We start from the raw sequence: 13,439 nt of genomic DNA on the forward strand, positions 1-13,439 counted from the left end.
GCACTCCAAGATTCCAGCTGGGTCTGGCTGTCAAGCCCTTGATACTCAATTAAAAGTAGAATTGAAAAGGAATGAGATAAGGATACAGAATGTTCAGCAACTGAATTACTTTCACTTTAGAAACTGACTTAAGACAGAGACTTTTTCAGTTTCTTAGTAACAGATTTTCTGTGAACCAACAAATTGGCTTTTCTCTTCCTGGATAAGTGAGAAATTTGCAGATGGCTGTTGTTTTCCCAACTCTGTCCTGAATCTCTATCAAGTTGTGAACAGGCTATTATATTGGCCTTGAAAGGCTGGATATAATTTTTTAAAATTTTGTATATTCAGCTGAGTTGAATCACTGTATATGTTTTCTATAATTTTGAAGTATCCAAGGGTTATAATTCAGAAACAGGTTATAATTCAGAAACATATTTAGAAACCTAAAGATCCAGTTTATTGTATGTAATATTACTCACCTTTGAGACATTTATACAGTACATGGAGAAGTTGTTTTTCCACTGACTGATCTTTCAGTCATTTGAAGCTGCAGTGGGCGGCTATTATTGTTTACCAAGTCGTTACTGTCTCGACTTCCTTCTTGTCTGATGCATAGCTTGTCCTGCAGTTCCTTATTACGAAGTCCATAAACCACAGGACTAAAGCTTTGTGCAAATAAGAAAACAACAAAGGCTCCAAATTTTATCTCTGTATGCTCTGTTCCTTTTCCAATGGCTGCAATAATCAAAGGTGGAAGAATATGAAAACTCATCTGAAAACCGTGAATCATGATTGTTTTTCTGGCTTTCTTATTTGAAGAATTAAAATGTCCAGCAAGCTTTCCTTCTCTGCACAGGAAGATGTAGCCAGTCATTATGGCAGCCGCAAGAAGTGAAATGAGAAGAAGAGCAGATATTTTTGCAAAACTGCCACCTAGCATAGTAGGACAAGAGGGCTCCTCTTCAAAAATTTCCTCTGGATTCTGATCTGTACCTTCAATAATGATCAAGAATGCAGATTTGAGTATAGTCCCAATCCAAATAGAAGCTGCCACTTTGTGTTTCACTGAGTGCGCAAATGCCAAGTATCTCAAAGGCCAACAGACTGCAAGGGACGTATTGAGGGCCATCAAAGCTAAAGTTATGAGGACTGATTCTCCAGTTGCTGCTTGTATTCTGAAGATGATCCAGACCCAGAATATTTTCACTTGAAATGTTTGTACTGCATTGCTTATAATGCCAAAAGCACAGAATAAAGAAGAACTGATAAGATGATGGCAAAGAAAGAAATATCTGACTTCTTCCTTCATTTTGTAGTTCTGTCTTACAATATTAATTATTAATATACTCATAGTGGTAATGAAGATGAAATTAACTAAATAAAGGCCTATTTTTACTGCTATTAGTGTTTGTATTAAATGAGATTTGTTCCATGAAGAATGGTTAGATGAATTCATAATCAACAAATGTTTTCTTGCCTGAAAGCACACAAGCATTAGATTAATAATGGTATCAAAATCAGCTATTTGTATGCACCCTGCTGGCAAACAAGTGAGTTATATGAACAGGATTATAATATGCATTCATTGCTGCTTATTTTATTTATTTGCTAGAAATATATGCCACCATTTCTTCAGGAAATCAAAGTAGTTACATGGCCATCTCGCTTCCTTTTATCCCCACAAAAACCCAAGAGGTAGGTTGGACTAAGAAAGAGTGAGTGACCCAAAGTCACCTAGTAAATTCCATGGGTGAAGGTACACTAAAAGTTGAATGTCCTCAAACCTAAATCTAACATTGGAACCACCACACTGTCCTGGCTAACATCTTTCTGCCTGTTTGTTATGTAATGGTTTATCAACTTCTCCTCCCTTTCTCTCTATAGAAAGAATCAGCAATTAGTAATCAAGTTTTGTGTCACATGTGGAAAACTAAAAAGGAAGAAAAATGCTTCGAGCTAACACTTAATAACCAACTTCAGATACACCATTTTTTTTTCCAAATAAAGAAACCACTATCAGTCTATAGTACTAGGATTTGCAATGCTACTAGGGGAATTTAAAAAATCCAAGGAAAGCACACAAAACCTTCTTTTCTACCTAGAAAATTACACAAATTACTTCTAAATTTCATTCAGAAAAGAGGTTTTTTTTTTTTTTTTTTACTATTTTTGCCAATACTTTCTTCATGGTTTAACTACTCTGATGTCATACAATATTCATGAACCTTCTAACTGTTAAGGGAAAAGTTTTGATAAGTTATCTCAGGCCTTTGGTATAATCAGCTTGCATTATTTCAGTATTTATTAAAAATACAGTCAATATAATGTGTTTGGAAAAAGCAAGTGATCTTATCATTTCAGTCAGAAAGAAAATACATGCATCTTTTAGGACTCCTTTCTTTCTTTTAAAAAAAGCTCAATATTTTTGTACAACAGAAAGAGGAAACTGCAACACCCAACTTTGATGTGAAGTGAAAGCAGCAGTTTTATTAATGCCTTCAAAGGAAATATTTAGTTCTCAGCTTGAGAGAACTAGTATGGTGTAATGTTTAAGGTATTGACTAAAGCAGCAGAAACTCAGGTTTAAGTTCACCTTCTGCCATGGAAATTCACTGGATAGCTTTGAGCCAGTTGATCACTCTTAATCCATCTGACATGATGTCTGAGATTCAGATCTTACCTTGTCTCTGGACTTGCTGTAGTAGATTCTTAACTGAAAATAAATGGTACAGAATCCTGATTATATAGGAACGTTTAATGCCATGCTTATCTTGAAGGCAAATAATATATTTACAAATGTGGAACCCCCTCCCCCCAAATAGAAAAGGGGAAAAAAGGATCAATTGAAAAGCTAAGAATCTTTACACATGATGGTTGTACTGATAACTAAATGTACAACTGTTGTTGCTTTGCCATCATTGATTCAAGCCTACTGATAGCAAATTTAGTAAGGGCTGAAAGAAAGTAGTAGTAAACTACTTCTGCATCGTATTGTCTTCTGCATCATTGCAAGAAAACTAGACAGACATATAGTCATCAGGACCTGAGCTTGATTTGAAGAGACTTGAACTTACAGAGATTCAAACTTGTTTTCATGGAAGCTCAGCCAGCACAGAAAAATGGCTTATTCCCCAATATTCATAGATCTTTTGAATAAAGACAATATTCAAGCCAAATCTATACAAAACCACTAGAAGAGATTGCCCAGAAATTTGATATTTGGGGTTGGCAATTAATTCTTACACTTAATTGATGTAACCTGGTAGATAAAAGTTCCTTCTTCTTCTTCCTCTTAATTCTTAATTCTTACATTTAATTCTTCCTTTCTCTGTCTCTGTCTCTTTTCCTCCCTTGCCAACCTCCCCCCGCCCCATCATAGTTCAGTAATGATTCCGATTGGATACATTTGTCCACTCCTAGAATCTGATTACTTACTGCCTTATCCGCATTACAACTGACTAGGGCAATATGATGTACATTGTATTTCTTTACATTCAGAACTTCAGCTGATCCCCATAATTGCCTCCATATGATCTCTGAGGAGCAAATACTTACCTTTTTCTGCTACTCATGTCACATATACCTTTTCTTTATTTGCTCTCCCCCCAAAAATTCATGGTCTCAGGTTTAAAACTTAGGATTTTTAAGTTATGTTACCATATTTACCATGTTGAATTAAGCTTTGTGACAATGTCAGATTAAATTTTAAAAAGGTTTTTAAAATTGTATTTTCACACTATGCTGATTGCAATGACACTAACATAATAACATTTTTTTAAAAGTTAAAAGCAATGCATTCAAAATATAAACTTACCTTCTTTGCTCTTATTGTAAGGGGAGAGCCATGTTATTCTATGGTAGCAAAAAATCAGGAGTCAGGTAGCACTTTTCTGACTAACAAATTTTGTTAAAAGGCATAAGCTTTCATGAGCTGCAGCTCACTTCATCAGAAAGTAAGACACATTGTTTCTCCTTCTCTATAGCAGAGTACTAAAATACCACAGCAAAAAAAAAAAAAAGAAGAAGAAGAAGGAACTTTTATCTACCAGGTGACATCAATGCTATGTGCTATTTAGCTCATTCATATCAGTTCAGGGTGTCACTGATTCTTCAACTATTAATTGCATGCAAGTTAAAGATCCTTCTCTAAAAACATGGAAAATTCCTGTGTGTCAATACACTGCATATACCTCTTAGATGGTGGGGTATGGTCAACAGTACATTGGTTTGAAGGTAGACCTTAGATTAAAGATCCTAGCATGCATAGAATAGAGTGAGCATGCTGCTTAGGGTAAACCTGGGCCTTAGTTACACTTGTGGCATATGGAAAAATGTGAAATACAATACTGAAAAAATGTGTTGAAAGCTTATTGTATTGTGTTCTTCTCATTAGCATGGAACATTATATGGATATGACTAAAGCTGCTAGTTTAGTGTACTCTTTCTTTTATTACTAAAAAAGTTATGCGAAAGCCTCAGTTGACCAAAGTAATGATGGGCAGCGAAGATCAATTTTTATGGGCTCACCTAATAACAAACATGTATATGGAAGACTGTAACTTAGAATGTAAGAGGAGTAAATGAATGAACAGGATGAATGAACAAATCTAATGAAAGAGAAGAAAATAGGTATGTTGTGTGTTTGTGAAACTGAGACAAAAGAGAAGGATGTAATAAAAGGGAGTGAAGGTGATCAGAGAATTTAAGTTTTTTAATACATATATGGAGATGAAAATGTAGGTTTCATTATGAATGAAAGGGCTCAAATGTATGTCATTGTCATAAAGTATGAGTTAGTGTACTACACTGTTGCAAGTGTGCGTGAAAATAGAAATTAATTTATTGATAATAATTGCATGTTATGCTCCAGTGAATGCCAATGAAGGAATCAGGGATGAATTTTGGGAAAAACAATGTAGCATTTTCAAAGAACATGACTAGAAAAAAGTAATTCTGTTAAGTGACATAAATGGATCGGTTGGAGCAAAACAAAAGATTACAGAAAAGGTTACTGAGCCATTTAGAGATCCAAGAATTAATGAGATTGGTGGCTAGTGAGTATCTGCTTTCAAGAAGTTCTTTTAATTTTGAATATGTGGTTTAACTATGTCTATTCATATGTACATATGGCAAAAGAAGAGAATATAAATGAAAAAGCATGATTGATCCGAATGTTCATAATGAAAAATGAAACAAATTAGTGAAGAATACAAAGATGATGAGGGGTTATGAATATGGGAGAGACCATTTTTTGATATAGATTGTGGGAAATGATGGATATAGAAGAAAAAGAAAGAAGTGGGAGTACAAGAAAAAGTAGAAGGGCTACAAGAAGAGTAAGTACAAATTGTTGACCTTTTGCAAGGCATTAAATATCTAGCTGTTCACTCAGTCATTTGAGTCTGGATATTAACAGAGCCTTGCTGTTGATTTTATTGGCTATTGCTTTTTTAATTGATTGTGAATATGGATGTTTTTAGACCTCAGGCATGTGTTGATTGTTTATCTGACTAATGTATTATGTTGTCTTTTGGTTTCTAATCTGTTCACTGCCTCGAGTCACTTTGTGAGATGAACAGTTATATAAATTGTATAAACAAATAAACATCCTATTTCCCAGCAGAATGAATGGGAAGAGTATATAAGGAAAGGAGATGGAGAACTGCTTGGAATAGAGCAAAAAGAATTATATTATCCAGTGCCACAGAAGTATGTGGAGTTATACAAAATGGAAGATATGAAAAAAGACACTTGAGGGAATGACGAGATGAAAGAGGCTGAGGCTGAAGTGTTGGCTGAGAACCAAATTTATTTTCAGCAAATATTAGATAGAATGTATGGTGCAATACCCCTTCATGGATCACTGTCGTGGTGAAGGGGCTTGCGTAACTCAGTGAAGCCATGAGCTATACCGTGCAGGGCCACCCAAGACGGACAGGTCATGACAGAGAGTTCTGACAAAATGTGATCCACTGGAGAAGGAAATGGCAACCCACTCCAGTATCCTTGCCAAGAAAACCCCATGGACAATGGTAAAAGGCTAAAAGATATGACACCAGAAGATGAGCCCCTCAGGTCGGAAGGTGTCCAATATGCTACTGGGGAAGAGCAGAGGGCATTTCCAAGTAGCTCCAGAAAGAGTGAAGCGGCTGGGCCAAAGCCGAAAGGACGTTCAGCTGTGGATGTATCTGGAAGCGAAAAGAAGGTCCGATGCTGTAAAGAACAATATTGTATAGGTACCTGGAATGTAAGATCTATGAACCAAGGCAAGCTGGATGTGGTCAAACATGAGATGACAAGACTGAACATCGACATCTTGGGAATCAGTGAACTGAAATGGACGGGAATGGGTGAATTTAATTTGGGTGACCATTATATCTACTACTGTGGGCAAGAAACCTTTAGAAGAAATGGAGTTGCACTCATAGTCAATAAGAGAGTGGGAAAGACAGTAATGGGGTACAACCTCAAAAACGACAGAATGATCTCAGTGCATATCCAAGGCAAACCATTCAATATCACAGTCATCCAAGTCTATGCCCCAACCACTGATGCTGAAGAAGCTGAGGTTGACCGCTTCTATGAAGACCTACAACATCTTCTAGAACTAGCACCAAAAAAAGATGTCCTTTTCATCATAGGGGATTGGAATGCTAAAGTAGGAAGTCAAGGAGTAATCGGAATAACAGGCAAGTTTGGCCTTGGGGTACAAAATGAAGAAGGGCAAAGGCTAATAGAGTTCTGTCAAGAGAACAAGCTAGTCATAGCAAACACTCTTTTCCAACAACACAAGAGACGACTCTTACACATGAACATCACCAGATGGTCAATACCGAAACCAGATTGATTATATACTTTGCAGCCAAAGATGGAGAAGCTCTATACAGACAGCAAAAACAAGACCAGGAGCTGACTGTGGCTCAGATCATGAGCTTCTTACTGCAAAATTTAGGCTTAAATTGAAGAATGTAGGGAAAACCACTAGACCACTCAGGTATGACTTAGATCATATTCCTTGTGAGTACACAGTGAAGGTGATGAATAGATTTAGAGGATTAGATTTGGTAGACAGAGTGCCTGAAGAACTATGGACGGAGGTGCGTAACATTGTACAGGAGGCAGCAACTAAAACCATCCCAAAGAAAAAGAAATGCAAGAAAGCAAAATGGCTGTCTGATGAGGCTTTACAAATAGCTGTGGAAAGAAGGAAAGCGAAAAGCAAGGGTGAAAGGGAAAGATATAAGCAATTGAATGCAGATTTCCAGAGAATAGCAAGGAGAGATAAGAAGGCCTTCTTAAATGAACAATGCAAAGAAATCGAGGAAAACGATAGAATGGGGAAGACTAGAGATCTCTTCAAGAAAATTGGAGATATGAAAGGAACGTTTAGTGCAAAGATGGGCATGATAAAGGACAAAAAAGGCAGGGACCTAACAGAAGCAGAAGAGATTAAGAAGAGGTGGCAAGAATACACAGAAGAACTATACAAGAAAGATCTTAATGTCCCTGATGTCCACGCTGGTGTGATCGCTGACCTTGAGCCAGACATCCTAGAGAGTGAAGTCAAGTGGGCCTTAGGAAGCATTGCTAACAACAAAGCTAGTGGAGATGACAGTATTCCAGCTGAGTTATTTAAAATACTAAAAGACGATGGTGTTAAAGTGCTGCACTCAATATGCCAGCAAGTTTGGAAAACCCAACAGTGGCCACGGGATTGGAAAAGGTCAGTTTACGTTCCAATTCCAAAGAAGGGCAATGCCAAAGAATGCTCAAACTATCGCACAATTGCACTCATTTCACATGCTAGCAAGGTTATGCTCAAAATCCTACAAGCTAGGCTTCAACAATACATGAACCGAGAACTACCGGATGTACAAGCTGGGTTTCGAAGAGGCAGAGGAACTAGAGATCAAATCGCCAACATTCGCTGGATCATGGAGAAAGCACGAGAGTTCCAGAAAAATATCTACTTCTGCTTCATTGACTATGCAAAAGCCTTTGATTGTGTGGATCACAACAAACTGTGGCAAATTCTTAAAGAGATGGGAGTACCAGACCACCTTACCTGTCTCCTGAGAAATCTGTATGCGGGCCAAGAAGCAACAGTTAGAACCGGTCATGGAACAACCGATTGGTTCAAAATAGGGAAAGGTGTACGACAAGGCTGTATACTGTCACCCTGCTTATTTAACCTATATGCAGAGCACATCATGAGAAATGCCAGGCTGGAAGAATCACAAGCCGGAATTAAGATTGCAGGGAGAATCATCAACAACCTCAGATATGCAGACGATACCACCCTAATGGCAGAAAGTGAAGAAGAACTAAAGAGCCTCTTGATGAGGGTGAAAGAGGAGAGTGCGAAAGCTGGTTTGAAACTCAACATTAAAAAAACTAAGATCATGGCATCTGGACCCATCAATTCCTGGCAAATAGAAGGGGTAGAAATGGAAGCAGTAACAGACTTCATTTATTTGGGCTCCAAGATCACCGCAGACGGAGACTGCAGCCATGAAATTAAAAGACGCTTGCTCCTTGGGAGGAAAGCCATGGCAAGCCTAGATAGCATATTAAAAAGCAGAGACGTCACCTTGCCGACAAAGATCCGCATAGTCAAAGCTATGGTTTTTCCAGTAGTAATGTATGGCTGTGAGAGCTGGACCATAAAGAAGGCGGAGCGCCGAAGAATTGATGCCTTTGAACTGTGGTGCTGGAGAAGACTCTTGAGAGTCCCCTGGACTGCTAGGAGATCAAACCAGTCAATCTTAAAGGAAATCAACCCTGATTGCTCATTGGAAGGATCGATAATGAAGCTCAAGCTCAGATACTTTGGTCACCTAATGCGAGGAGAGATCTCTTTGGAGAAGACCCTGATGCTGGGAAAGATTGAAGGCAAAAGGAGAAGAGGATGGCAGAGGATGAGATGGTTAGATAGCATCACTGAAGCAATGAGCATGAAACTGAGCAAACTCAGGGAGGCAGTGAAGGACCGGAAGGCCTGGCGCAATATGGTTCATGGGGTCACGGAGAGTTGGACACGACTTAACGACTAAACAACAACAACAATGGTGCAATAAGGAGCATGGATCTGAAAAACAGCTGCATCAATGACCAAGATAGTTACATTTGATGGGAAAAAGGACAGAATGACTACAAATTATACACAAATTGTGAAAAAATAGAACAAGTACATGATTTTGGGTACCTTGATAATATGTTTACTAGGGAAGTGATATAGGCAGAGAAATTTTAAGATGTGGAAATGATGTAAATTGACGCAAATGATGAATGAGAATTTTATTTATCATACTTCTACCCCATGGCATTCAAATGACTCTTGGTGGTCTATAGGCTACATGAACAAAAGTTGAAACATCTGCGATGAGGTTAGCGCCAATCAAAACAATGATGGCAATAGCTGTATCAGCCCCCACATAGAACCATAAGGACAAAAATGACAAGAAACAAAGAATAAAACAAGAAATAGACAGCAAGTGATGGCATCAGGCATAAACTCAAGGGAAAGCCCTTTGAAACAACTCAGCTTTTTAAAATTTCCAGAAAATTGACAAAGATCTCTATCAGAAGGCTATTCTAAAGTACCAGCACTACTACAGAAAAGTAGTGCCATCTAGCCTCAGCCCCTGTCAGCACTTCAAGGTATACCAGATTAGGAAACCAGAGTTATGAATGCTAATACTACTTTTATTATAAGGTACAGTGTAAAAATTTTGCAAGTCTAAATGTGCTTCCTTCCTCTTTCCCTTTAACTTCATGAGAACTAGGGAGGGTCATGTCTGAGATGCTTTCTTAAGTTACATTTCTGCCCTGGACTCAGATTTCTTTTATCTGTCTATTTTCTGGGTTGCGGCTCTTCATGTTCCTAAATATGATTCTTACTACTGATTACAGCCCCAAACCTCTTGGAAATGTGGAATTATGAGAAGTTTCTCCCTAGCTGGTCTAACTGGTTGGGCCAATACTGTTTGGGGAAAATGGTCCTGAATAGTTTGGTGAGTATCTTATCAGAAAAAAAGTCTAATTGTTTTGAATATATAATTATTGCATAAACCTATTTGCATGGCAAAAAAGTTTCTAAAAGCATAATTGATTGTTTATGATTGATGCTTGAAATAATTAGTGAAAGATGCAAGGTTATAAGAAATTGTGACTATGGGACAGACCATGTGTTAATAGTATCAGGAGTGGATCTTGGGGAAAAATACAAAGAAAAGGTTATTTTTTGTACAGACAGAAAGGAACATAGTCAAAGAGAACAAGGTTAAAAGATTAAAATACAGACTGACTATAAAATAAGCCTGCAACAGACTGAATGGAATTAATAGTAAAAATATCTAATGACAGTTGCATAGAGAATATGTTGTAATAGTGTTAATGTGATATAACCAAGGCATGATGTAGGCATGACTACAGTTGCTGAACTAAACGTATGTATACAAATGCACTCCTTGTTACTGTCACCACCTGAAAATCTAGGAAGAGTATAGGATTGTAGAAGATTCCCAAGCAACAGCTTTTCCATTTTGTCTGGATTTAATCTCAGACTGCTTTTTTTGCTTTGTGGAAACAAAATTAAACTATTATTTTAGGAACAACCCTGAGCTAACAACATGGCCGGAAGCAAGGAAGAATTTTATTTTTCTCTGATCTTGTTAAGGAACAAGCAAACAATGTAACCCTAAAATTTCTATGTTTTATTGTATGTTAGCAATAAGTGTATATCCTTCAAAATTCTTGCTTTAAGATATTTGAAGCACATTGGGGGGAGGATAATCCACACTCATCTGATCCGCATTGGACCTATCTGATAATTTAGTATTTGTTTATGTTGAGACTGATTGCTCTTTGAAGTTCCGTGACAAAGATATAGGAGCCTTGATAGAAAAACAAAAGCAGATAAACTCTGAATCACACCTTGGCCTATACCCCCATCTTCCTTAAATTTTACCTGCTCTTGGTCTGAAAGAGTTAAATACTAACAACAATAACAGCAATCACTGTTCATGGTTCACTGCAATTCCTTAAAATTCTTCAGCTATCAGCTTTCCCACTGATATGGAATAATGCCTGCAGTTAGCAACTTTCCACTTAGTGTCAAAGGTGGAAGGGCAGAGAGGAGCCTTGTCTCAGTACAGTGTAATTGGTTTCTAAAAACCCTGTCAAGTTTTTGCTTTGTGGAAACAAAATTAAACTATTATTTTAGGAACAACCCTGAGCTAACAACATGGCCTGAAGCAAGGAAGAATTTTATTTTTCTCTGATCTTGTTAAGGAACAAGCAAACAATGTTACCCTAAAATTTCTATGTTTTATTGTATGTTAGCAATAAGTGTATATCCTTCAAAATTCTTGCTTTAAGATATTTGAAGCACATTGGGGGGAGGATAATCCACTAAGAGTCAGACAACATAACTTTAGAACCATGCTACAAATGATGGCATGTTGCAGATAGTAGATATCGTTTTTAAATGCTTGTTTATCTTTAAAAACTCAATTTCCTGCAAAAAAAGGCCAATGCATCTAGGAAAGGGGTTAGAAGTGGGGTTAGAACTTCTCCCCTGATTTTTTCTGTTTACAGGAAGTAGTTATGGATTTAATTCATTTTTTTAGGCAAATATATCACAACTGCATTTCAAAGTGGTAGAATTCATTGTTCATGACAACTTCCTATCGCTGAATTTTTACATGTCACGGTTATGTTGATTTGGCTCAAAGATCCCAAAGACACAAGTCAGGACTCATACTTTCTCAGGACATTGAATAGAAATCAGTGATGAATCACGGAAATATAATAATGCATACATGGCTACAAAAACTCTACAAAAGGAACTATCTTCAAGCAGGGGCTGGACAGCCATTCGTTGGGGATGCTTTAAACTGGATTCCTGTACTAAGCAGAGGGTTCAGCTTGATGACCTAAATTATCCCTTCTGACTCTGTGATTCTCTACTAAAGAAGAATCCCTGCTGTCTAGCTTACGGTTACAAAAACTAAATTGAGCCAAACCTGTGAAGATGTGCAATGCCATATTGTCTACTGACTAGCTGGGGATAGCTCTCTGATGCTTCAGACAACTTCTTGGGATATTTGATTCATTACGTTTTCATACTGCTCAGTTTGAGAAATATCAGTGATGCCATGTAGCAAGCCAAATACATGAATCATCATTCAGTTTTGTGCTTTCCACTTAGCATAGGACGTTCACTATCCACCTTTGCTCAGACAAAACCAAGAGAGAAAACAGATTAAGAAACAGTTCTAAGCGGTGGACAATGTCAGTAGGAGTCCAGTCCATTCTGAGAACCAGTTTTCCAATCAATGCTACTCAAAAGGTCTACAACTGGCTTTTCATCTATTAGCTCATATTAAAGTAATTTCCAGTTTTGCTAGTATGAACACTGCCATGTTTCTCTTTACCTCTCCTCTTTATCTCTTGTGTGTTTTGCTTAAAGATGGAGATGGATTTGAGTGTTGGCTTCTGCACTTTAAAAAAGGTTGAATTGGCCTTTATTAGCTTCTTTATCTCAAAAGCTAATATACATCTCAAAACCTATATGCCATACACAGAGCCCTAATTCAGTTATACCTGCATTTTTATCCTATGCTTTATCAGGATTTAGATTAAATGGAAACTTTTTAGCTTTACCATAATGCCACTTTTTTTCTTTCTCTCTGTCACCTCCTTTTCCTTTTTAAAGATTCATATTCATGAAGAGTTCTGTAAAGTCAAAAAGGCCCTTGGTATTTTGTGATATTTAGGATGATATTGTTCAATGTGATTTTTTTTTAATGAGCTACATGATTCCTTTTATTTTTTTAAATCCATTAAGCACTGCAAATCATTTCAGGGAAATAAGAGTTCAACCACACAGAGATTTACTTTTATGTATTTATTCCTACATCTAAATGTAATAAAATCTTGTTTGATAAGTTCTTATAATGTCAGAACTGAACTTAAAAGAACATCATCATAGCCAAATAGAAATCACTACTAAGAAAGGCTTATGCCTTAACTGATGAAACCATACCCGAAACTGAGATTCCAAGAGTAAAAATTCAGCGCCTCTGGAATATACCAGTGTCACATTTGCAAAGAATCAAAGGATCTGCTGCCATTGTTAACTATCAAACAGCAAAGTTGGTGGAATATGAGGGGTGTCAACTGAATGACTAGTCACTGAAACTGAATTATAGAAAGAAATTATCAATAATAATAGGCATGTTTTTTTCTTAAAGAAAGAAATTTTAGAAGATATTATGATGCTTAAATTGTACTAGAGAGTGGTTGATATATTTAACATATTTATATGATAATCCCATTGATAAATGTTGACGTTTAAAGATTAAACATGGGCAAGATTGGACCTAGATTTTTGCAGAGAAGTACATGAAGCAAAAAGTGTCTTTAGTAGCACTATGATCAAATTTATTAAGACA

General features: G+C 37.0%; 1 protein-coding gene across 1 annotated transcript; it reads right to left on the reverse strand.

Moving 5' to 3' along the window:
* Positions 1-385: 385 nt before the first annotated feature.
* Positions 386-1,438, reverse strand: LOC112541958 (putative G protein-coupled receptor 148). The gene has a single exon (XM_025173471.2). It carries the CDS (start codon positions 1,436-1,438, stop codon positions 473-475), a length of 966 nt encoding a protein of 321 aa, XP_025029239.2. The 3' UTR covers positions 386-472.
* Between the last annotated feature and the right edge of the window lie 12,001 nt (positions 1,439-13,439).

This window comes from Python bivittatus, unplaced genomic scaffold, assembly GCF_059951505.1.
Source record: "Python bivittatus isolate LINGU-HERP-01145 unplaced genomic scaffold, Pbiv_v1 ctg000980_np1212, whole genome shotgun sequence".
Lineage (NCBI taxonomy): Eukaryota > Metazoa > Chordata > Lepidosauria > Squamata > Pythonidae > Python > Python bivittatus.